This window comes from Etheostoma spectabile, unplaced genomic scaffold (genome assembly GCF_008692095.1).
Source record: "Etheostoma spectabile isolate EspeVRDwgs_2016 unplaced genomic scaffold, UIUC_Espe_1.0 scaffold00019320, whole genome shotgun sequence".
Taxonomy (NCBI): domain Eukaryota; kingdom Metazoa; phylum Chordata; class Actinopteri; order Perciformes; family Percidae; genus Etheostoma; species Etheostoma spectabile.
In genome coordinates this window covers 38,157-65,476 of record NW_022604817.1, presented here as the reverse complement: position 1 = coordinate 65,476, position 27,320 = coordinate 38,157, and the positions used below count along the sequence as shown (strand labels likewise).

General features: G+C 39.1%; 1 protein-coding gene across 1 annotated transcript; it reads right to left on the bottom strand.

Annotated features, from left to right (window-relative positions):
• Positions 1–1,647: 1,647 nt before the first annotated feature.
• On the bottom strand, positions 1,648–26,881 carry LOC116684578 (kinesin heavy chain). The gene is made up of 26 exons (XM_032510118.1): positions 26,412–26,881; positions 22,613–22,700; positions 22,219–22,292; positions 14,089–14,193; positions 11,992–12,040; positions 11,849–11,904; positions 11,646–11,733; positions 10,456–10,580; positions 10,045–10,149; positions 9,810–9,958; positions 8,736–8,884; positions 8,322–8,494; positions 8,166–8,238; positions 7,507–7,712; positions 7,023–7,169; positions 6,688–6,876; positions 5,869–5,986; positions 5,413–5,489; positions 5,176–5,285; positions 4,858–4,959; positions 4,479–4,539; positions 4,331–4,402; positions 3,839–3,943; positions 3,245–3,461; positions 2,841–3,029; positions 1,648–1,733 (listed from the first exon to the last, which is right to left on the bottom strand). The coding sequence occupies exons 1-25, from the start codon at positions 26,544–26,546 to the stop codon at positions 2,848–2,850; spliced, it is 2,955 nt and encodes a 984-aa protein (XP_032366009.1). The 5' UTR covers positions 26,547–26,881; the 3' UTR covers positions 1,648–1,733; positions 2,841–2,847.
• Between the last annotated feature and the right edge of the window lie 439 nt (positions 26,882–27,320).

Below are 27,320 nucleotides of genomic sequence, written 5' to 3'. Positions count from 1 at the left end.
TGGAATTATTTAAAAAAAAAACATGATATCAGTGTAACAAAAATTGAGTGCAGGAAAATAAAAACAACGAAAAGTTATGAGTAAAATAATTTATATGATTATGAAGTTTAAAAAAGTCACAAGATAGGGTAACTAAACTACAGTATTATTTGTATTTATTGTATTTAAAGATATAAATATGGCTTAAACAATAAAAATATCATATGTGACTTGTGATTTTAAAACAGAGCACCTTCGATGGGAAGTCTACATGTTGTAAGAATAGTAAATGGAGTTATAATATAATAATGTTAAAAATGTTACCTCTTTATTCTTAATGTGACTTTTTATATACTATATCTCGTCATAAAACGTTCTGTATCAATGTTTTACTCTTCAAATCACAGATTTTTATTTCCTTAAAGTGAGAATAAAGTAGACATTACTATGACTTCTTCATGATATTCTTTATTTCATCATTCCTAACTGTTCATATATTTATTATCTTATCTTTTATCAGCCTCAAGTGTTTAAGACGTTTCACTAAAACACGGATGTAAGCACTGAACCACAGACACATACTGGCTCTGCACAGCTGATACATAAATACTGGGCAAGAAATACTACAAGGATACTAAATACGGGGCAAGAAATACTACAAGGATACTAAATACGGGGCAAGAAATACTACAAGGATACTAAATACGGGGCAAGAAATACTACAAGGATACTAAATACTGAAAGAAGTTACCTAGGCGAGCATAAACGTCACATTTTATCCTGATAAGAGACTATATAAAAACAAAAGTCCAAATTATAACTTTTTACTGAGAACTATGTCAAGACTGTCACTTTTTAATACTGGATTGTATTATTAGTAAATATTACACATTACATCTTAATATGACTGAAAATTGAGTAACTGCTTTAGGCTCAAAATGACGTTAAAGTCAACTATATTCAGCACATTAAGGTTAGTCCACCAGAAAGAAGATTGTGCTATAATTGTGGTCTAAAAAGTTGAAAAGTTGACTCAATATCTTATAATTTCCCTGCCAAATCTCCATTTCTTTCACTTAAAACTTGTACAACTTCTTTGAACTTTTGTAACGTGTGCTAACCCGAGATCAGAAAGACCTTAGTCTCCATTAATGTTGAACATTCAGATAGAAACTCATAATTAACTTATTAAACTTGTTATATAACAGATTAAACTGCATTGATGCTGTGAGACAAACAGACTCGGAGCACCAGAGCTGACGACAGTCAGAGGACAGAAAGCACTTGTTGGCTTTTAAGGTGGAAAGGATGTTAAGGTGGAATGTACTGTTAATGTGGAATAGATGTTAATGTGGAACGTACTGTTAATGTGGAAATGCTGTTAATGTGGAAATGCTGTTAATGTTGAAATGTTAATGTGGAATAGATGTTAATGTGGAATAGATGTTAATGTGGAATAGATGTTAATGTGGAATAGATGTTAATGTGGAATAGATGTTAATGTGGAATGTACTATTAATGTGGAATAGATGTTAATGTGGAATAGATGTTAATGTGGAAAGGCTGTTAATGTGGAATAGATGTTAATGTGGAATAGGGTTAATGTGGAAAGGCTGTTAATGTGGATAGGCTGTTAATGTGGAAAGTCGTGGAAACATGGAGTCTGGTTCCAGTAAAGCAGAGTGGTGAGAGCAGGAGAGTTCAGAAAGTCAAAGATCCACAGAAAAGGAAAATGACCTGGAATTGTCTGCACCCTGTGAAGAAAAGAAGAGATAAACCTTATTATATAGACTGATGTGAACAAAACTGATCACCAAACTGCTTTTTGAGGTTTCAACATTACATACTAAGATATAATCGCATCAGGAAGCTTCCAAACCTTGAGGACGGGACAAGGGGGACTTTTGTTTTAAAGGCAACATTTATATTAAATGGTATAATTCTTCAGATTTTCATGAAATGATCTAATTTTGATTCTATTTATGGTCTCTGTGGACCTGAGGCATGTACTTGGGGGACACATGGGAAGAAAATGAGCATGTGAACGCATGCTGAACTCGGAACAACTAGAAAAATGTGGAAAGTTTTAGTGTTCACTAGCACACTTGATGTCATCATCATGGCAGTACAACAAGATGGTTTATTAAAGCTAAGAAACGTTTAATTCATTCATATTAAAGTCAGCTCTTTACTCTGCTGCCAGAAGACTTGTGGCGTTTTCCCACTGCTGGTAACAGCTCGACTCGCCTCTACTCGCCTCAACCCATTCTGCGTCTGTTTCCCGTTGCAGATTGAGTAACGCCTCAGCGTGGCTGGTCACCATAGCTACGCGTGATGATGTAATTTTCAACGTAATCACAACAGCACGTCGCATACTCGCCACGGCCAGAAGAAATGTTTTGTTTCAAAAGAAGCTGAAGGAAGCAACAAAAATCACCGCTGAAAAAAAACGGGAGTTTGGGAATTCCTCCGGAGTTCAGACGTCGACATGACGGTTGTTCTCCGACACAAAAGGGTAAGTTACGTTTCCCGGTAACGTTAGCTAACATCTGCATGTGTTAGGGCCCCGGTCGGTAATTACTACACGCTATATAAAGTACATGAACTATAGCAACATGATTACACACCAACATGTCTGCTGTGGACTGCTTGTGTTTCAGAGCATTCACGCTTTGCAAAATGGCCGCCGCAGACCGTCTGGTGGGCGTTTGATGTCCGACTGGTGAAACCTCTGGTTCTGACCTGCTGGGCTTCGTCTAATCTTTATGAGCATCATGGAGAGGCTTGTGACTGGGACTAGGAGAGGCCTCTGTTGTGGTTTATGTTGTGTTCCTGCCACTGTTGAGTTTGTTGAGACTCACCTGTAGCTTACTTGCTTTGGCTCTGATGGGGCTGTTGTTGTGGAGTTTGCTGCGGTTGTTGTTGTGGTTTCTGTCGGGGGGAGTGGTGGCGTGGACTGGACGCCAACCCCCCTCCTCGGACAGCCGGTCTGATGGACGGAGAGGAGGACGGGTTCTGATGACGCAGATGTCCTGCTCTGATTGGCTTGGCTACATGGAGACAGGTGAGTCAGGTGTCAGCTGTTTCATAACATGAACCCGATTTATCCGTCACATCAAACTGCTGCTGGATTCTCACCTGGGACCAGCACCACCATCAGAACACAAACTTAAGGCTAGACCCTTTCCATTGTTATTCCTGAGCTTTCCTGTAGCACCACCCTCAGGTTAGATCTGACCCATCAGTATGTTTTGTAGTTCCTCACCTATCTGAGCAGAGTGTCCTCTCCTGGAGACATTCTTGGAGCGTACAGCCTCTTTGATGCGGTCCACTTCCTGTTGATAGCATTTACGGTCCCTCATGGCCGACTCCTTGGCGTCTCTCAAGGCGGCTTCCAGAGCTTTCACTCGCTCTGCTGTGGCCCGCAGACGCTTCTCCAGCTTAGGTAGCTCACAGCGAAGGTCAGCGTTATCCCGCACCAGCTGTCAGACACAGAGAGGTATTACACTGAGACTTTCCTATAAATGTTAACACACTAAGAGACATTTCCTCCCTCATCCATAAATAGAGTACGTACTTGTTTTCCTTTATGGATTACGTGGATGTGAGTTGAAGCAGCTGATGTTTAACCAATCAGAGACGGTTATCCTTGAGAAACCTACCCCAAAGTTTTGTGTACTTTCCAAAAGTACTACCATCCATCAAAGACTGTTGGGGGTAAGAAATCCTTGAAAAAAGTCCCAGAACTAAATTTAGACCTTGCAGCAAAACGCAAGGTGTTCCTCTGGAGGTTCCTGATTGTGGGAGACGCTTCAGTGGTGGACAGGTGTGACTGTGTCCCCGTGGTACTTTCACTGACCTGTTTGTGGACCTTGCTGAGCTGCTCTAGGTTATTTTCTAAAAAGATGATCCTCTGTCTCTGAGCCAGACTGCCGCCGGCCTCGTCACAGTCGTTTTCTGCACTCTGTTTAAAGAAGAAAGACGAAAACCTTAAAGCTGATGTTCAGGGTTAAGACTGAACCCAGAAAGTCCACCAAACATCTTCCGATCCTTTAAATCCTTTAACCGTCTCCCAAACTGACTCTGCTAAAGCCTTTGTTTTACATGTGGACACCTGTCAGAGTGTCAGGATGCATGCTGTCCCAACAAACATCAGCTCTGTAGAGAAGCAGCAATCACACCTTGGCAGATGGAAGGCCTGCAGGGTGTCGATTGGATATTTGGTACTAATATAAACTGTACTTTTATAGATTCTTCAGGATCATGTTCTCTGTGAAGTTTTGTACATTTTGTTATTGAGGAATTTAGCACTGAAACTCTGGAAAGAAGTTCTGAATGATGGTTTTCTTACATTCGTGACACGAGTGCCGAGGTCCTGGATGAAGACTTTTCGAAGGTGGTTTAGTGTCTGCAGCTCTTTGGCCTGTTAGAGGAAACAATTAATCATGTGATCTTATATGTGTTGCTAATGCAAGTCAAAACAAAACTCATCCACGTACCACAGTCTCCTCCAGACCTTTCAGGTCCTCTTTGGCTTGTTCTCTCTTCTCATTCAGAAACCTGGATTACACAAACAGAGGATAAACAATAAAACATTACTCATATTACCCTTTAACCAAATGTTAAATGTTAACCAAATGGACGCTTGTTTTTCTTCTTTTTCTTATCCATTTCTGTTTTTAGACCAACTTTTGCACCGTAGCCAATAGGGAAAAACATTTTTCTTTAATTTCCAGTGTTTCCCCTCAGGATTGTCTGTACTGAATTGAAATAAAAACGTGTGTATGGAAACACTCTAACTGATTATGGGAAATGTGAGGATGTTTGTGTAGAAGCAGCAGAGATAAGTCTACGGTGAGCAGAACGGGACAAACTTACACTAGTTTCTGGAGTTTCTGGTCTTTGTTCTGATCCTCAGCTTTCAGTTTGTCAAAGTCGGACTGAAGCTTCCTGTTCTCGACCTGCAGAGCTTGATTCACACTGAAATAACACAAACACATGTATTCAAACTCCATTACTGACAACGCTTTGTACAATCTCACCAATTAACAAAGTAAGAAATGCACAATAAAAATGAGACTCAAAATTACCAAAGAAACCACAAAAGGTTTTACTTTTAGACTATCACAGGACTTAAACGTGACTGAAATGAAGAGATAAAAACGTTGATATAATGAGTGATAGTGAATAACGTACTCTTTGAGTTGGTCGACATGTCTCTGCTTGTGCTCGATCTCGTCTCGGAGACGACTCAGCTGTTTGGAATGAACTTCTCTGTGGTTCTCCATCTGTTCCTCCAGTGTTCTCTACAAACCACAGCAGGGACACTGTCACCTCACATCTCTGAAGATGGCTGATCACTTTCACACAGGAGAACTCTGCTGTGTCAAAAACGATGATGATGACGATGATGATGATGATGATGCTGTTTACCTTCATCTCAACAGCGTCCTTCAGTCTGCTCATGTGTTCTTTCTCTTTGTCCATGACCGTCACCTCATGCATTTGATCTGTGGTCAAACAAACACACACACACACACACACACACACACAAAGACACACACATACAGACACAGACACACACAGACACACAAAGACACACACATACAGACACAGACACACACAGACACACAAATACACACACATACAGACACACACATAAATACATAAAGACACACATACGGATACACATACACACACATACACACAGAAACACAAAGACACACACGCACACACACACATCCACACAATTTGTATGTTATGTATACATTAGAAACAGACTTTTGACCACCAATTGTTTCAAACCCCCAAATCTGTAGAACTGTTGGATGTCAACGGACAGCCAATCAGAGTGCAGTGTTTCCTGTAACCATGGTGACGGTGTCTAACCTTGAGCGTGCAGTTTGGCTAGCTCCTCCATCAGAGCGTCCTGACTCTCCTCCAACTTCCTCTTCTTCTGCTCCAACTTCTGCAGGTCGTCTGTCAGAGACGAGATCTTCGCCTGAAGCTAAAACAAACATACATATACATTTTTATATACAGTATATATAATAGTAGCAGCACAAACACAGGACAATTAATTAAGATTACTGTATTAAGATTAATGTGTCCTTTATTAGTCCCACAAATTACAATTTACACTCTGTTGTTATTACACACAGGCCTGAACTACACACATATGTTCAGGTCCTATACATGTACTAAATGGAGAGATGTCAGAGTGGGGGGGGCTGCCCATGGAAAGGCGCCGCAAGCAGTTGGGGGTTCGGTGCCATCTCTCCAGCCACCAGTCCACCACCACATCATTTTAGTATAATAACCCTTGCCCAAAAATGTAATCGTCAAAACTCTACACACAGAGAGACATGAACACACAGACAGAAAGTTATTCTGAGAAAGGAAATTACTCTTGTATTGCAATGGTACTAGTTTGTTTAGCGGATTGTTACATCATGGGTGTGTTAGGCTGGGGAGGAGTTCTAGGGCCAGAGGATTAATACAGGTTGATTAATGAAGCTCACGTGTTCTTGATGTCTAACTGGACAGTTCTGCAATAAAGCCAAATACAGTGGATAACTCTGTGAATTATCAACATACATAACATAATTCTAAGAATCCTTCTATCTAAAGATTGAGAACGGCAGTTACTCAGAGTTTCTGGTTCAGTGTGTTACCTAGGAGACGGCACCGATTAACTTTAGTCTGTACCTGGGAGACGAGCAGCTGGCAGCTGTTGAGCTCTGTCTCATTGGCCTCCATCCTGCAGATGTTCTCCGTCAGGTTGATGTCCAGCTGTTTGCTACGGTTCACCAGAGATTTGACCTCAGACTTGAGTTTACTGATGTAGAGCCGAGCTGTGGTGAACTCCTCCTCCATAACGCCGCTCGTCTCGGTCATCTGAAGACAGACAGAGACATGCTGACAGGTCCATGGTTTATTACAGCTGTATCAGCCTGTCTGGATGAAGGCCTGCACACATTTAGCACTTCACAGGCCGACATGTAAAGTGAGTATGATGTGTGAAACAGGAATTTGAGTCTTACAGCTTTGAGTTCGGTGGTGCTGAGGATGCTGCCGATGTCACTGAGGTCTCTGAGCAGCAGACTAACGATCTCTGCAGACCTTTTCTTCTGATGAGAACTCACTTCTTGCAGCGTAGAAAACTCCCTCTGAACCGCCTCCAGACGCAACTGCAGAGACGGGTCAGAACAAGAGCTGAGAGCTACAGAATATACACAGCTCAGGCAAAGGAAGAGGACCCTACCATTCTACTGTCTACACATCCAACTATCCAATGGTCCAACTATCCAACCATCTACCTATCCAACCATCCAGCTATCCAACTATCCCCATCCATCTATCCAACCATCTACCTATCCAACCATCCAGCTATCCAACTATCCCCATCCATCTATCCAACCATCTACCTATCCAACCATCCAGCTATCCAACTATCCCCATCCATCTATCCAACCATCCAACTATTCAACCAGACAACTATCCAACTGTCTTTTTTTGTAAACTTACAGTTTTGTGTGCAATCTCCTCATTCAGCTGCTCGTTGCAGCGGTTCTTGGTCTCCACCTCCTGGCTCTTGTGGTCGTAGTTGACGGCAAGCTCCTCCAGGGCCTGCAGCACTTCCTTCACCTCCTCTTTGGCCGAGTCGCAGTCCCTGTGTAGCCGCGACAGCTCCTCCTGCACACGCTCATAGTCCTGTTGGCGGTCGTCAGCAGCTGATAAAGGAAGGGAAGGTCTTATATCTATAGATAGTAGCAGCTGATGAAGCGAGGGAAGGTCTATATCTATAGATGTTAGCAGCTGATGAAGCGAGGGAAGGTTTATATCTATAGATGTTAGCAGCTGATAAAGGGAGGGAAGGTCTTATAGCTATAGATGTTAGCAGCTGATGAAGCGAGGGAAGGTCTTATATCTATAGATGTTAGCAGCTGATAAAGGGAGGGAAGGTCTTATATCTATATCATGTGTAAGCATGTTATCTCCTGAACTACAGTAGGGGCTTGGGTCATGGTTAACATAGGTTAGCATGTGTTAGCATGTTATCTCCTGAACTACAGTAGGGGCTTGGGTCATGGTTAACATAGGTTAGCATGTGTTAGCATGTTATCTCCTGATCTACAGTAGGGGCTTGGGTCATGGTTAACATATGTAATCTCCTGTGGAGAGACTCACCTCCTCCTGGTCTATCAGCTGCTGTTTGAGTTTCTCGGCCGTCTGACTGTGATGGTTGATCTCATCGTCCTAAAACATGAGTCAGCAGATTCTTAATTTTTCACAGACTCACACTGAGCAGAGGGGTGTTAACTGGTGCAGGGAGGACTCACCTTGTCGTCCAGCTGGTGGTACAGGTCAGTGATGAGCGTCTCATACTGCGTCCTCTCTTCATCCAACAGAGGAACAGGGGGCGGGGCTGAGCTGTCGATCACTGCTGCCGTCTCACTGCTGCTGCTCTTCTTGTTTCTGCTGCTCAGCTGCTCCTCCACAGGTACACACTCACCTGGAGAGGTTAACAGAGGTTCGACTTTATAAAAAATGTCCTTTGTTGTTCCTCTAACAACCATAGAAATCTATCTAACTGCTTTAATTCCTCTGGAAACTGAGAGCTGTTAGCAGCTGATGTGTAAAGTCCAGTTCAAAGTCATCTTATAAAGCAGCAGGAAAGGGCTCAGCAGTGTGAAACGGCCCGTCAGCTGGTCAAGTCTCCAGAGGCTGGTTTAGATCAGAGTTCTTCTGTTTACCTTTCCTCCAGCGTTTAAGCTCGTTCTCAAGTTTCTGGATCACGATATTTAGACTCCTGCTCTTATCTTTCTCCTTCTCGTACTTCTTCTTCCACTCCTCAGCCGTCAGCTCCAGGTTAACAGACACAGTGTTCTTTATGGTTTTAGCTCTGAAACCCCAAAATAACACAGGAAGTGGTTTTAAGAAACACTCAAAGACCACTGTGATGTCTGCTGGACAGGGACCTACACAGTGGCTGGGAAGTGTCCTTGGGCAAGACACTGAACCCCTAGTTGCCCCCTATCACAGGGTTCAAAAATGTACCCTCTTCTGAGGCATTTTAATGAGTTCAGGCACAGAATTTTCACAATAAGAGAATCCTTTATGAAACAGAAAAATAAATGGCAAAGATGGGATTTGAGCTTACAACCTTCAGACAGCGGTCAAAGATGGATGGATGGATGGATGGAACCTTCAGACAATAGAGCAATTTCTCATCCAACTGAGTACTCAGGACTCTAAAAGGTTAAACTTCACTGAGGCAGTTACATCTGTGAAGTTATTTAATAGATAGATACATGTATTACACTTATTAAAGGATATTGATTGGTTATCACTTATGTATTGGCAAGTTTTAAAGTGTTTTTTAGGGATTATTTGCATCTTAACAACAAACGTAGTTCTCTGCAGGTTGATGAAGATGATGTCTCTTCTTTCTCAGCCCCAGAGATGGTCTAGTGGGGACGGACTGCTACCCCCCCCCCACTAAGGTACACCACACACAGAGTGTTTGTGATGGATGCTTTCCTACATCATTTCAAATTGTGATTTTCAGAATTTTAATATTGTTTTAGTCTACAGGCTGTTTAGTGAACATATTAAAGTATTAAAGGAATGACAAAATTATATTTATAGCATATACATAATAACATCACATGTAACTACAATTTGTTATGTGACCTTTAACACAGAAAGAAGATGATTATTAATATTTAAGAGACTGTTGGCCCCACTCCCAGAGGACGTTTGGTAAGACCTATATTTACGTTTCTAGTGGCTGATGTAGTTCTAGTACTTATCAGACTGTACTTTACCTCTGTCCGAACATGAGCGTGGACTTGGTTTCAGCCTCGTTGTAAACTGAAGGAGAGCAGCAGATGATGATGGTGGTTCGACAGTTTCCTCCCAGAGAGTCCTGCAGGATTCGAGTCATCTTACTGTCTCGGTACGGGACATGGGTTTTCTGCAAACACAACCAATAACAATAGACAAATGAACTCAAAGTTACTACATTACATTACTAGGTTAAAAAGTTACTTCCATACTCACCGTTCCTTCACTCAGAGCAGCAATGACGTTCCCCAGAGCAGAAAGAGACTTGTTGATGTTCTTGGCTTCGTCCAACACGGAGCCTTCTGCTCCTGTTTTACTCACCTGATCACACACAGAAACATCGTGATCAATCCTTCTAACCCTAACTTAAAGTGTAGTACTTTTCCATGACTTGGTGAATGAAACCTGTGTTTTTGTTACACAGACTTGTTCGAGGTCAGTCTACCTCGGACGGGTTCCTTATGGAGAAAACAATGTTAATGTGTTCATTAATAATCAGCTCTCTATCTTTCAGTTAGTCAGATAGCTGACAGAGTGCGCTGACCCTTGTGTAATTAATGTTCTGTGAATGATGTGGCCATTAAAGTAAATGAAACTAGAAATGCAGAGCGGGATGGAGAAGTAGACCTTCTCGCTGCCGGCCAGGTCGACCAGGTAAAGCTTCCCCGACAGTTTGAGCTCCGTCTCCACGTTCTCCTGCTTGATGTTGATCAGGAAAATGCTGTGGCTGCGAGAGCTGTGCTCATTCATGTCTGCAAGAAGAACCAACAGGAAATATACATCTTATTCTCTGAAATCTGAAACAGGAAACATTATTAGTTTAGTGCAGTCCTCTTTTCTCCCATTTTCAATTTTATTCAATTTTATTTACATAGCGCTAAATCACAACAACAGTTATCTCATTGCGCTTTCTCATTGCAGTGCCCAGGAGATGAAGTGGCATCTCTCCAGCTACCAATTCCCACTTCGTACTTTGGTCCGTACGGGACTTGAACCAACAACCCTCCGGTTCCCAATCCAAGTTCCTAAGGACTGAGTTACTGCCACCTCCAAGACACATAACCCCCAACTGCTCAAGGTGCCTTTCATGTGACAGAAAATTAATTAATTAGATGTGACATGCCTCATATATGCTTTAAATAAAGACAGCTCAGGTCTGTGCCAAATCACTGTTTAAGACGCACCTGTGTGCTGCAGCTTTAACCCTCGTTAACCTGGACTCTGATGTTTTGAAGTGTTGTTTGTCTCCCTGTGATGTATTTTGGTTGGAGCGATTTTTACACTTGTTATTTATGTATTTGACATTGACCCTGTTCAGCACTTTGGTCAACTGTTGTTGTTTTTAAATGTGCTATAGAAATAAAATTGACATTGACATTAAATATTAGTAAACCTTATATTATGATCATTCACTTAAAATAACTATCTGATTTTAACTGGTTCAAATAATTAGAACTGCCACCCTTCAGATTTTTTTTATCAAATAGATCCCAAACCGAGTTCAAAGTTTTAAAAACCCAAAGGGCAGGCTTGATCCAGGTCTACTGTAAGATCGGATTACATGCTCTGATCCTAGTTCAGAATCCCTCTTTTGCTTTTGAAAAACCCATTTCCAAGACTTGATCCTCTCCGTGATCCAGATCCCACTGGAATACTAAAATCTGGGCCCTGGAGTCAGTACAGGTCAGAAAATATTGAGGGATCACTTTCTCCATTAGTATTTGTAATGTGTTGTGTTCATGAGTCTCTCCTGAATTAACTAGTAGCACATGAGGGTGAGACGAATAGAGGACACAAAGAGACGGTGAGAGACTGACTGGTGACGGCGACGTGGCGGTTTGCTTTTCCCTCGTCAATGACGTCCATCACCTCATCAGGACTGGAAACAAAACGCTCCGTGCAACCCTGACAGGAAACAGGAAGCGTATCAGAGTGGCCGTACCGTAGGATTGACACCATCAGCAACATTATTCTTGGATATGAGAGACACTTTTTCTTTAATAATGATTAGAGTGGATACCTTGACAAAAGGAACTCTGTTTTTGTCTTCGTGGACCGCAAGGTTTGTCTTTGACACTGAAACATGAATCAGTCAGATTGTATTCATCAACACTGTGTGTGGTTGAACATATAAATGTTATATATGTTCTATATGATCCTCACCATCCAGGAGGTCTCTGATCTTATCCAGATAGATTTCAAAATATGAGACCTGCAGAGAAAAACAGATCGACACAGACAGGGTTCAGTGTGTATTAGATGCAGTAAAACTCAGTGGGACTGAAATATATATACAGAATGCACTGTATATATAAATACTGACGACTGGCTGAGTAAAATTTCATGGTTAGCCAATCAGAGGTCTTCAGACGAATGCAGAGGAAGTGTTTGTCCTGGACCTGTCTCCAATGATTGAGGACGTAGATGTAATGAAGACTACAAACCAGGACGGGGACAAATATGAGTTGCTTCTGAAACTCTCAAATGAACAAATGGTGCTTACCAAGAGATGGAGATCCATCTCCTAAAGAGCTGCTATCTGTCCTGTAAATGATTTTGGACTGTTGCATAGTATTGTTTCTGTTTTGTAAATAACAGCCAAAGATGGATGAATGTTTTTGTTTTGTTATTTAACATTATATAAGAATGAGTAACGTAAGATGTTTCTGTTTCTTATAATGAAAACAAGCAATGGCTGTTTGGCTGCTGTTGTTCTGTGCTGAGCCAGCAGGGTCCACCAAGGCTCTGATAAACCGGGTTGGGTAATCCTGAAATTTGAATTAAATTAGATTAGATTAAATGTTCTGGGCCCAGAAAATGAACTGAAGTGAAACCTGAACCCTGAATGTGGTCCTCCAGCTGAAACTGCAGTTTTATCCTGATTTAGTCTGTAAGTGTGTGTCTGTGTTTGTGAAGTTGTTGTAATGTAAATTATCTTTCTATTGTTGAGTTTGTGTTGTGTGTTTAATGGAAGTGGTTTGTGAAGAGCAGCCGGTGAACAGTGAACATATGGAAAGCAGCAGGTCAGTGAACGCCTCGCTGGTTCCTGACGCTGACAGTCTCTGCAGGACGGCTGACCACAGATCAGATCTGAGGAACACACTGAGGCTCAGATCTATCTATCTGAGTCTTTGTGTGAATGATTTCATTACAGCGTTAAATGATTTAATCCACTCCGGAACTGAATTCATGTGACAGGGTCACGTGACGCCGTCATGTGACGGTGTGAGATCTGTCATCAACTTATCAAGCCAGTATTCTTCTTCTTCTTCCTAAAAAATCCATGTTCCCATTAACGAAAATCAAAACTTTGCACACACGTTCAGTCCTATGCCAACTGAAAAACGTATTAATTTATTACAGAGAATAAAATAATTCTAACATATTAGACCTGCCCACTGACACTAAATGTGACATGAGTCAGATAATAGCTCCCTGAGATCAGCACCTGCCCACGGCATCAAGGGTCACAGTTATTAATATATAATAATAATAATATATACTATATAGACATATTAAAAGTGTGTCTCTGCCTGATTTAGATTAATAATCAGTCCACTTCCTGTTTACTTAAAGGCATCTATACATCGTCTAGAGTGATTCACAAATCTTTTACAGTATTTTAAAATTGACCTTGATGGATTTAATAAAATGAATTACAAACCTTAATTGACAATTTACACAAATTCACCTGTTCAACTGGCCAATACCTCACCTGGCCAGTAGCTCACCTGGCCAGTAGCTCACCTGGCCATTACCTCACCTGGCCAATACCTCATCTGGCCAGTAGCTCACCTGGCCAATACCTCACCTGGCCAGTAGCTCACCTGGCCAGTAGCTCACCTGGCCAATACCTCAACTGGCCAATACCTCACCTGGCCAGTAGCTCACCTGGCCAGGTGCTACGTAGGAGCTGTAGCTGTAGAGTTTAATCCCATACACACCACTCATCAACTCTCACTTGTTCCTTGGGAATAATCGATGTGAACATGTGGGTATTTGCCATTTTTCTCCTCTTTCTCTTTTTCATTAACCCCCTTTTCCTTGTCCTCCTTAAAGTGCTCAGCCCCAACCATCGCTGGGGACCAGCTACAGTTATTACTACTTCCAGCCGACTGGAGGACAAAACGATGGACCAAGTTTGAAGAAAATTGCAGAATAAAAAAATATTTAAAAGACATGCATAAAGGGTGAAAGATCTCTTGTGGTTTTCTGCTGATGGGAGTGATGATGTCATGAACGTAAAGACCACATCATCACCTTGATGTGAAACTCGAGGTTCTCGTCCATGGAGTAGATGTGGTCGAAGATATCTCTGGAGATCCGAGGGATGATTCCCATCAGACGGGGGTCATGCAGATTCCCCTGCAGACATTACACATCATTTCAACATGAAAGCATAAAAATATCCACACAGAAGGTTTATCAAAAATCTGCAGCTTACATCATAACCAACCCTATGCTATCTCCTCTCTAACTGGGACGTTATATGAAGAATATGTTAGATCATCTCTAACTGGGACGTTATATAAAGAATATATTAGATCATCTCTCTAAGTGGGACGTTATATAAAGAATATGTTAGATCATCTCTCTAACTGGGACGTTATATAAAGAATATGTTAGATCATCTCTCTAACTGGGACGTTATATAAAGAATATGTTAGATCATCTCTCTAACTCGGACGTTATATAAAGAATATATTAGATCCTCTCTAACTGGGACGTTATATAAAGAATATATTAGATCATCTCTAACTGGGACGTTATATAAAGAATATGTTAGATCATCTCTAACTGGGACGTTATATAAAGAATATGTTAGATCTCCTCTCTAACTGGGACGTTATATAAAGAATATGTTAGATCATCTCTAACTGGGACGTTATATAAAGAATATGTTAGATCATCTCTAACTGGGACGTTATATAAAGAATATGTTAGATCATCTCTCTAACTGGGACGTTATATAAAGAATATGTTAGATCATCTCTCTAAATGGGACGTTATATAAAGAATATGTTAGATCATCTCTAACTGGGACGTTATATAAAGAATATATTAGATCATCTCTCTAACTGGGACGTCATATAAAGAATATGTTAGATCTCCTCTCTAACTGGGACGTTATATAAAGAATATGTTAGATCATCTCTAACTGGGACGTTATATAAAGAATATGTTAGATCATCTCTAACTGGGACGTTATATAAAGAATATGTCAGATCATCTCTCTAACTGGGACGTTATATAAAGAATATGTTAGATCATCTCTCTAACTGGGACGTTATATAAAGAATATGTTAGATCATCTCTAACTGGGACGTTATATAAAGAATATGTTAGATCATCTCTCTAACTGGGACGTCATATAAAGAATATGTTAGATCTCCTCTCTAACTGGGACGTTATATAAAGAATATGTTAGATCATCTCTCTAACTGGGACGTTATATAAAGAATATGTCAGATCATCTCTCTAACTGGGACGTTATATAAAGAATATGTTAGATCATCTCTCTAACTGGGACGTTATATAAAGAATATGTTAGATCATCTCTAACTGGGACGTTATATAAAGAATATGTTAGATCATCTCTAACTGGGACGTTATATAAAGAATATGTTAGATCATCTCTCTAACTGGGACGTCATATAAAGAATATGTTAGATCTCCTCTCTAACTGGGACGTTATATAAAGAATATGTTAGATCATCTCTAACTGGGACGTTATATAAAGAATATGTTAGATCATCTCTCTAACTGGGACGTTATATAAAGAATATGTTAGATCTCATCTCTAACTGGGACGTTATATAAAGAATATGTTAGATCTCTCTAACTGGGACGTTATATAAAGAATATATTAGATCATCTCTCTAACTGGGACGTTATATAAAGAATATGTTAGATCATCTCTAACTGGGACGTTATATAAAGAATATGTTAGATCATCTCTAACTGGGACGTTATATAAAGAATATGTTAGATCTCCTCTCTAACTGGGACGTTATATAAAGAATATGTTAGATCATCTCTCTAACTGGGACGTTATATAAAGAATATGTTAGATCATCTCTCTAACTGGGACGTTATATAAAGAATATGTTAGATCATCTCTCTAACTGGGACGTTATATAAAGAATATGTTAGATCATCTCTAACTGGGACGTTATATAAAGAATATGTTAGATCATCTCTAACTGGGACGTTATATAAAGAATATGTTAGATCATCTCTAACTGGGACGTTATATAAAGAATATGTTAGATCATCTCTCTAACTGGGACGTTATATAAAGAATATGTTAGATCATCTCTAACTGGGACGTTATATAAAGAATATGTTAGATCTCCTCTCTATTTGGGACGTTATATAAAGAATATGTTAGATCATCTCTAACTGGGACGTTATATAAAGAACATGTTAGATCATCTCTCTAACTGGGACGTTATATAAAGAATATGTTAGATCATCTCTCTAACTGGGACGTTATATAAAGAATATGTTAGATCATCTCTCTAACTGGGACGTTATATAAAGAATATGTTAGATCTCCTCTCTATTTGGGACGTTATATAAAGAATATGTTAGATCATCTCTAACTGGGACGTTATATAAAGAATATGTTAGATCACTCTCTAACTGGGACGTTATATAAAGAATATGTTAGATCATCTCTCTAACTGGGACGTTATATAAAGAATATGTTAGATCATCTCTCTAACTGGGACATTATATAAAGAATATGTTAGATCATCTCTCTAGCTGGGACGTTATATAAAGAATATGTTAGATCCTCTCTCTAGCTGGGACGTTATATAAAGAATATGTTAGATCATCTCTAACTGGGATGTTATATAAAGAATATGTTAGATCATCTCTCTAACTGGGACGTTATATAAAGAATATGTTAGATCATCTCTCTAACTGGGACGTTATATAAAGAATATGTTAGATCTCATCTCTAACTGGGACGTTATATAAAGAATATGTTAGATCCTCTCTAACTGGGACGTTATATAAAGAATATATTAGATCATCTCTCTAACTGGGACGTTATATAAAGAATATGTTAGATCATCTCTAACTGGGACGTTATGTAAAGAATATGTTAGATCATCTCTAACTGGGACGTTATATAAAGAATATGTTAGATCTCCTCTCTAACTGGGACGTTAGATCATCTCTAACTGGGACGTTATGTAAAGAATATGTTAGATCATCTCTAACTGGGACGTTATATAAAGAATATGTTAGATCTCCTCTCTAACTGCGACGTTATATAAAGAATATGTTAGATCTCCTCTCTAACTGGGACGTTATATAAAGAATATGTTAGATCATCTCTAACTGGGACGTTATATAAAGAATATGTTAGATCATCTCTCTAACTGGGACGTTATATAAAGAATATGTTAGATCATCTCTAACTGGGACGTTATATAAAGAATATGTTAGATCTCCTCTCTAACTGGGACGTTATATAAAGAATATGTTAGATCATCTCTAACTGGGACGTTATATAAAGAATATGTTAGATCTCCTCTCTAACTGGGACGTTATATAAAGAATATGTTAGATCATCTCTAACTGGGACGTTATATAAAGAATATGTTAGATCATCTCTAACTGGGACGTTATATAAAGAATATGTTAGATCATCTCTAACTGGGACGTTATATAAAGAATATGTTAGATCATCTCTAACTGGGACATTATATAAAGAATATGTTAGATCCTCTCTAACTGGGACGTTATATAAAGAATATGTTAGATCATCTCTAACTGGGACGTTATATAAAGAATATGTTAGATCTCCTCTCTAACTGGGACGTTATATAAAGAACATGTTAGATCTCCTCTCTAACTGGGACGTTATATAAAGAATATGTTAGATCATCTCTAACTGGGACGTTATATAAAGAATATGTTAGATCATCTCTCTAACTGGGACGTTATATAAAGAATATGTTAGATCTCCTCTCTAAATGGGACGTTATATAAAGAATATGTTAGATCATCTCTCTAACTGTGACGTTATATAAAGAATATGTTAGATCATTCTCTAACTGGGACGTTATATGAAGAATATGTTAGATCATCTCTCTAACTGGGACGTTATATAAAGAATATGTTAGATCATCTCTAACTGGGACTTTATATAAAGAATATGTTAGATCATCTCTCTAACTGGGACGTTATATAAAGAATATGTTAGATCATCTCTCTAACTGGGACGTTATATAAAGAATATGTTAGATCTCATCTCTAACTGGGACGTTATATAAAGAATATGTTAGATCTCCTCTCTAACTGGGACGTTATATAAAGAATATGTTAGATCATCTCTAACTGGGACGTTATATAAAGAATATGTTAGATCATCTCTAACTGGGACGTTATATAAAGAATATGTTAGATCTCCTCTCTAACTGGGACGTTATATAAAGAATATGTTAGATCATCTCTCTAACTGGGACGTTATATAAAGAATATGTTAGATCATCTCTAACTGGGACGTTATATAAAGAATATGTTAGATCATCTCTCTTACTGGGACGTTATATAAAGAATATGTTAGATCATCTCTAACTGGGACGTTATATAAAGAATATGTTAGATCATCTCTCTAACTGGGACGTTATATAAAGAATATGTTAGATCATCTCTAACTGGGACGTATATAAAGAATATGTAGATCATCTCTAACTGGGACGTTATATAAAGAATATGTTAGATCATCTCTCTAACTGGGACGTTATATAAAGAATATGTTAGATCTCCTCTCTAACTGGGACGTTATATAAAGAATATGTTAGATCATCTCTAACTGGGACATTATATAAAGAATATGTTAGATCCTCTCTAACTGGGACGTTATATAAAGAATATGTTAGATCATCTCTAACTGGGACGTTATATAAAGAATATGTTAGATCTCCTCTCTAACTGGGACGTTATATAAAGAACATGTTAGATCTCCTCTCTAACTGGGACGTTATATAATGAATATGTTAGATCATCTCTAACTGGGACGTTATATAAAGAATATGTTAGATCATCTCTCTAACTGGGACGTTATATAAAGAATATGTTAGATCATCTCTCTAACTGTGACGTTATATAAAGAATATGTTAGATCATCTCTAACTGGGACGTTATATAAAGAATATGTTAGATCATCTCTCTAACTGGGACGTTATATAAAGAATATGTTAGATCATCTCTCTAACTGGGACGTTATATAAAGAATATGTAGATCTCATCTCTAACTGGGACGTTATATAAAGAATATGTTATATCATCTCTAACTGGGACGTTATATAAAGAATATGTTAGATCATCTCTCTAACTGGGACGTTATATAAAGAATATGTTAGATCATCTCTCTAACTGGGACGTTATATAAAGAATATGTTAGATCATCTCTAACTGGGACGTTATATAAAGAATATGTTAGATCATCTCTCTAACTGGGACGTTATATAAAGAATATGTTAGATCATCTCTCTAACTGGGACGTTATATAAAGAATATGTTAGATCTCATCTCTAACTGGACGTTATATAAAGAATATGTTATATCATCTCTAACTGGGACGTTATATAAAGAATATGTTAGATCATCTCTCTAACTGGGACGTTATATAAAGAATATGTTAGATCATCTCTCTTACTGGGACGTATATAAAGAATATGTTAGATCATCTCTAACTGGGACGTTATATAAAGAATATGTTAGATCATCTCTCTAACTGGGACGTTATATAAAGAATATGTTAGATCATCTCTAACTGGGACGTTATATAAAGAATATGTTAGATCATCTCTAACTGGGACGTTATATAAAGAATATGTTAGATCATCTCTCTAACTGGGACGTTATATAAAGAATATGTTAGATCTCCTCTCTAACTGGGACGTTATATAAAGAATATGTTAGATCATCTCTAACTGGGACATTATATAAAGAATATGTTAGATCCTCTCTAACTGGGACGTTATATAAAGAATATGTTAGATCATCTCTAACTGGGACGTTATATAAAGAATATGTTAGATCTCCTCTCTAACTGGGACGTTATATAAAGAACATGTTAGATCTCCTCTCTAACTGGGACGTTATATAAAGAATATGTTAGATCATCTCTAACTGGGACGTTATATAAAGAATATGTTAGATCATCTCTCTAACTGGGACGTTATATAAAGAATATGTTAGATCATCTCTCTAACTGGGACGTTATATAAAGAATATGTTAGATCATCTCTAACTGGGACGTTATATAAAGAATATGTTAGATCATCTCTCTAACTGGGACGTTATATAAAGAATATGTTAGATCATCTCTCTAACTGGGACGTTATATAAAGAATATGTTAGATCTCATCTCTAACTGGGACGTTATATAAAGAATATGTTATATCATCTCTAACTGGGACGTTATATAAAGAATATGTTAGATCATCTCTCTAACTGGGACGTTATATAAAGAATATGTTAGATCATCTCTCTAACTGGGACGTTATATAAAGAATATGTTAGATCATCTCTAACTGGGACGTTATATAAAGAATATGTTAGATCATCTCTCTAACTGGGACGTTATATAAAGAATATGTTAGATCATCTCTCTAACTGGGACGTTATATAAAGAATATGTTAGATCTCATCTCTAACTGGGACGTTATATAAAGAATATGTTATATCATCTCTAACTGGGACGTTATATAAAGAATATGTTAGATCATCTCTCTAACTGGGACGTTATATAAAGAATATGTTAGATCATCTCTCTAACTGGGACGTTATATAAAGAACATGTTAGATCATCTCTCTAACTGGGACGTATATAAAGAATATGTTAGATCATCTCTAACTGGGACGTTATATAAAGAATATGTTAGATCTCATCTCTAACTGGGACGTTATATAAAGAATATGTTAGATCATCTCTAACTGGGACGTTATATAAAGAATATGTTAGATCATCTCTCTAACTGGGACGTTATATAAAGAATATGTTAGATCATCTCTAACTGGGACGTTATATAAAGAATAAGTTAGATTTCCTCTCTAACTGGGACGTTATATAAAGAATATGTTAGATCATCTCTAACTGGGACGTTATATAAAGAATATGTTAGATCATCTCTCTAACTCGGACGTTATATAAAGAATATATTAGATCTCTCTAACTGGGACGTTATATAAAGATATGTTAGATCATCTCTAACTGGGACGTTATATAAAGAATATGTTAGATCATCTCTAACTGGGACGTTATATAAAGAATATGTTAGATCATCTCTCTAACTGGGACGTTATATAAAGAATATGTTAGATCATCTCTAACTGGGACGTTATATAAAGAATATGTTAGATCTCCTCTCTAACTGGGACGTTATATAAAGAATATGTTAGATCATCTCTAACTGGGACGTTATATAAAGAATATGTTAGATCATCTCTAACTGGGACGTTATATAAAGAATATGTTAGATCATCTCTCTAACTGGGACGTCATATAAAGAATATGTCAGATCATCTCTCTAACTGGGACGTTATATAAAGAATATGTTAGATCATCTCTAACTGGGACGTTATATAAAGAATATGTTAGATCATCTCTAACTGGGACGTTATATAAAGAATATGTTAGATCATCTCTCTAACTGGGACATTATATAAAGAATATGTTAGATCATCTCTAACTGGGACGTTATATAAAGAATATGTTAGATCATCTCTAACTGGGACGTTATATAAAGAATATGTTAGATCATCTCTAACTGGGACGTTATATAAAGAATATGTTAGATCATCTCTCTAACTGGGACGTTATATAAAGAATATGTTAGATCATCTCTCTAACTGGGACGTTATATAAAGAATATGTCAGATCATCTCTCTAACTGGGACGTTATATAAAGAATATGTTAGATCATCTCTCTAACTGGGACGTTATATAAAGAATATGTTAGATCATCTCTAACTGGGACGTTATATAAAGAATATGTTAGATCATCTCTCTAACTGGGACGTTATATAAAGAATATGTTAGATCATCTCTCTAACTGGGACGTTATATAAAGAATATGTTAGATCATCTCTAACTGGGACGTTATATAAAGAATATGTTAGATCATCTCTCTAACTGGGACGTTATATAAAGAATATGTTAGATCATCTCTAACTGGGACGTTATATAAATAATATGTTAGATCATCTCTAACTGGGACGTTATATAAAGAATATGTTAGATCTCCTCTTTAACTACATAAATGTCCACTAATGCACCAGCGGATGATGCTTGTAACCATGGTTACAGCATGTTCTGTTGAAGTATTTTAATAACAAGAGAGTAGACAATAAAACCGGCCTGACCTCCATGGTGTGAGTCTTTCCTGAAGACGTCTGACCGTAAGCAAAGATTGTCCCGTTGTACCCCCCCAACACATCTGAAACACACACACAACAGTATTTCTTCTTCTTCTTCTTCTTCTTCTTCTTCTTCTCATCATCATTATCATCATCATCATCATTATTATTATTATTATTATTATTGTTATTGTTATTATTACTAGTATTAGTATTGTAATACAAGGCCATTCAAAGAGCTTACTAAAACATTAAATCATCTAAAACAGTTGAAAATATTCAATAAATAGAAAATAAAAGCAGCTATAACAGTTTCAGCGCAGCGTAAGAAAATAGAATTAATTATTTTAAAGCAGTGATATATATATATCGACAGATAGATTTAATGAGGTGAACTGACCTTTGACAATCTGTCTGGCGCAGGTGTCATACACCTGAACCTGTTCAGTGTTGGGAGGGAGGACTTGGTCGAACACATACGGCTTCCCCTGAAACACAGGAAGCACACCGTCAAAACAAAAGCCTCTGGGTTAACCCTTTAACAAACAGTGTTCTCTTTTTAAAATCAAAGGTCTGTCTGCTCTCTCTGACAATTTCAGACTTCAGAGTCTCGAAGGAACCTCCACACAAAGCAAGGCCAATTCCATTTTCCCATGTCACTTATCTCCATGGTCACATGTCTGCAGGGATCGGACCTTCTGACCTTCTGATTGGTAGAAAACCGCTCTACCACCCGAGCCACCACCCCCCATCTGGACTGTTCTCGTCCTTCATGGGTCAACTTCAGCTTCTCTGTTGGACTGTCGTTTCAGAAACGTTTGGGTGGCACTTTACAGTCCAACACGGTAATAAGACGGTAATAGTGGGGTAAGAGTGTGAACATCATGAGGTAATATATAGGTAATAACATGTAATTACCAAGGTAATAACTGGGTAATGCATCACTGTAAAAAGATGTAGTACTGGGGTAATAAGAAGGTAACAGATGTAATAATATGCAATTACCAAGGTAAGAACAACAAATGGGTTCAATGATAACCATGTGTACATCTGGGTATGGTAATATAGTTATATTAATATTGTAATAACATGACAATAATGGGGTAATGTATGTTGATGTGTATTATAGGCTACCATCATCGTAATACCCTCCAAATGAGATCAAATTTATTGGAATTAAAAATTGGTAATTACCATGTTATAATGCTGAAATCTATCCACCATTTATGTTCCAAATATTTCCCTTTTTTTAATGTAATACTTTACAAATCATATGTTTAATCTTCTGACTTATTAACTGGAAACACATCAGGTATTTTCTGTGTAAGAACCATGAATCAGTGGGGCAAGCGTCTACGCTTTACAGGAACCTCGAGTCCAACCTGGAGACGCTTTACAGGAAGCTGGAGTCCAACATGTAGACGCTGTACAGGAACCTCAAGTCCAACCTGGAGATGCTTTACAGCAGGGGTCTCAAACTCAACTTACATGGGGGCCGCTGCAAGTAGAGTCTGGGTTTGGCTGGGCCGCATCAAGTATTCCAAAAAAACCCTAAATTTCCTCAAAAAAGGGCGCGGAACTGCCGGTGCTTTAAACCCCTAGATCTGATATGGTTGGTGCATTTCACAACAACAGAATCACATCAAACCTCAGGCATTTGCCACAAAGGGTACTTAGCTAGCTTGACAACCGTTAGGCCGCTGTCAGGAGACTACTACGGTAGCCATAAGTGACATGCGCAATGACAAAACGTTTCAGAATGCGCGGGCCGCACTACACTTAACTTTGATGTCAAGTAGGGGCCACAAAATATCATCCCGCGGCTGCAATGGCCCCCGGGCCGCGAGTTTGAGACCCATGCTTTACAGGAACCTCGAGTCCAACATGGAGACGCTTTACAGGAAGCTAGAGTCCAACATGGAGACGCTTTACAGTAAGCTGGAGTCCAAATTGGAGACGCTGTACAGGAACCTCGAGTCCAACCTGGACACGCTTTACAGGAAACTGGAGTCCAACATGGAGACACTTTAAAGGAAGCTGGAGTCCAACATGGAGACGCTTTACAGGAACCTCGAGTCCAACCTGGAGACTCTTTACAGGAAACTGGAGTCCAACATGGAGACGCTTTACAGGAAACTGGAGTCCAACATGGAGACACTTTAAAGGAAGCTGGAGTCCAACATGGAGACGCTTTACAGGAAACTGGAGTCCAACATGGAGACGCTTTAAAGGAAGCTGGAGTCCAACATGGAGACGCTTTACAGGAACCTCGAGTCCAACCTGGAGACTCTTTACAGGAAACTGGAGTCCAACATGGAGACGCTTTACAGGAACCTCGAGTCCAACATGGAGACACTTTACAGGAACCTCGAGTCCAACATGGAGACGCTTTACAGGAAGCTGGAGTCCAACATGGAGACGCTTTACAGGAAGCTGGAGTCCAACATGGAGACGCTTTACAGGAAGCTGGAGTCCAACATGTAGACGCTTTACAGGAACCTCGAGTCCAACCTGGAGACGCTTTACAGGAAACTGGAGTCCAACATGGAGACGCTTTACAGGAACCTTGAGTCCAACATGGAGACACTTTACAGGAACCTCGAGTCCAACATGGAGACGCTTTACAGGAAGCTGGAGTCCAACATGGAGACGCTTTACAGGAAGCTGGAGTCCAACATGGAGACGCTTTACAGGAACCTTGAGTCCAACATGTAGACGCTTTACAGGAACCTCGAGTCCAACATGTAGACGCTTTACAGGAAGCTGGAGTCCAACATGGAGACGCTTTACAGGAAACTGGAGTCCAACATGGAGACGCTTTACAGGAAGCTGGAGTCCAACATGGAGACGCTTTGGAGCAGGACCATCCCCCGCTCTCACTGATAAAAACTTCAGTTTCTACTGAACTCAGAAGCTGCGTCATCCAATCACACGGCAGCATTAACATACTGTTATTCTCTGTTTGGTAGAAGCTTTTCAGACTGAACCTTCACAGAAAAACTAACCATTAAACAGGAAGTAGAAACAAGCCTCTAATGACATCTCAGTAGAAACAAGCCTCTGTTCTAATGACGTCTCATTAGAAACAAGCCTCTGTTCTAATGACGTCTCATTAGAAACAGACCTCTAATGACGTCTCATTAGAAACAAACCTCTGTTCTAATGACGTCTCATTAGAAACAAACCTCTAATGACGTCTCATTAGAAACAAACCTCTGTTCTAATGACGTCTCATTAGAAACAGACCTCTAATGACGTCTCATTAGAAACAAACCTCTGTTCTAATGACGTCTCATTAGAAACAAACCTCTGTTCTAATGACGTCTCATTAGAAACAGACCTCTAATGACGTCTCATTAGAAACAAGCCTCTGTTTTACTGACGTCCCTGAAATCACCATCACCAAACCCACTGGACTCCATGTACATAATCACTACTTTTAGCGTGTATAGAGCAGCATATCTCCACCAGACTCCATGTAAATAATCACTACTTTTAGCGTGTATAGAGCAGCATATCTCCACCAGACTCCATGTAAATAATCACTACTTTTAGCATGTATAGAGCAGCATATCTCCACCAGACTCCATGTAAATAATCACTACTTTTAGCGTGTATAGAGCAGCATATCTCCACCAGACTCCATGTAAATAATCATTACTTTTAGCGTGTACAGAGCAGCATATCTCCACCAGACTCCATGTAAATAATCACTACTTTTAGATTGTACATGAACTAACACATGTAACCTGAGTAGTATAACTGAGTAGTATTGCCTCTGCATTAACAGTAATTAATATTATTAACATTAACGTAGACGGCAGCTCTGCAGCAGGAAGCAGACATTACTCAATGTCAACATTTACAGACAGAAGACAATCATCACATCTCTCTCAGATTCTTTGGGTCAGTTGAAAGAAAATATCAGCAGAAAACTGCACTGTTGTTTTTATATTTTTATTCTCCATATTCAGTCTGGAAATGATTTCCTTTTTCCTTTGATAAGATGGATCATTAACTGATTTATTATTGACTGATCAGATGATGACAATAATCATTTGTTGATTTCATTTCTATTTCAGAAGATGAAATATCAAACAGCAGTTTCCGGTTTCAGACGGACAGAAAGAGGGTGTGGTGGTGAGACACACACACACACAAACACACACACACACTCACACACAGACCCCCCGACTCACCGCCACCACCACCGTGTCCTCGCCGTTAAATTTGGGGATGTCTTTGTCTCCGCGGCCCCGCTCCGCGTCGTTCAGCGGCCGGAAGCGACACATCACCTTCACCCCGCAAACCCCGCACTCTGCCGCGTCCACCATCTCCCGCACACACCGGCAGGGCTGCTCGAGACAAAGGACCACACCGGGGACCACACCGGGGGACACACACGGTCCGCTCCAGCCTCCACCTACCCTCAGCCGCTCCAATAACAGCCGCAGACAGGCCGCGGATAACGACTCAGATACCTCCCGTTAGATCCGTTAGACCCGTTAGATCCGTTAGATCTGTTAAATCCGTTAGATCCGTTAGATCCTTTGGATCCGTTAGACTCTTTAGATCAGGCTGTCTGTCTGTCTGTCCGTCGCTCTGGGTGTCCGCGTGGCTCCGTCTCTCTGTGTGTGTGTGTGTGTGTGTGTGTGTGTGTGTGTGTGTCTCCATCAGGATGCTGACTGAACCCGCCCACCTCCCACAGGTCCAGCCTGGACCACTGAGGTGCAGGGAACTCTGGGACATAGAGTCCTTCTTCCTCAGATAATAAACTGATCGGTTGGGAGGAGGAAGAAGAAGCTTTAATATCATAATATCATATTTCACAAATATTTACCCAAATAACAAACAAATAACACACACGCAGACAAAAGGAGCTGCTAATTCATTTATTTTCTTCCATATTAAGGATTATAATTATAATTATAATTATTATTATTATTATTATTATTATATGTTATAGGTGGACTCTTTAGACGTTTTTGATGTGACTTTAGAACATTAGAACATTAGAACATTAGAACATTAGAACTTTAGAACATTAGAACTTAGAACTTTAGAACATTAGAACATTAGAACATTAGCACATTAGAACATTAGAATAT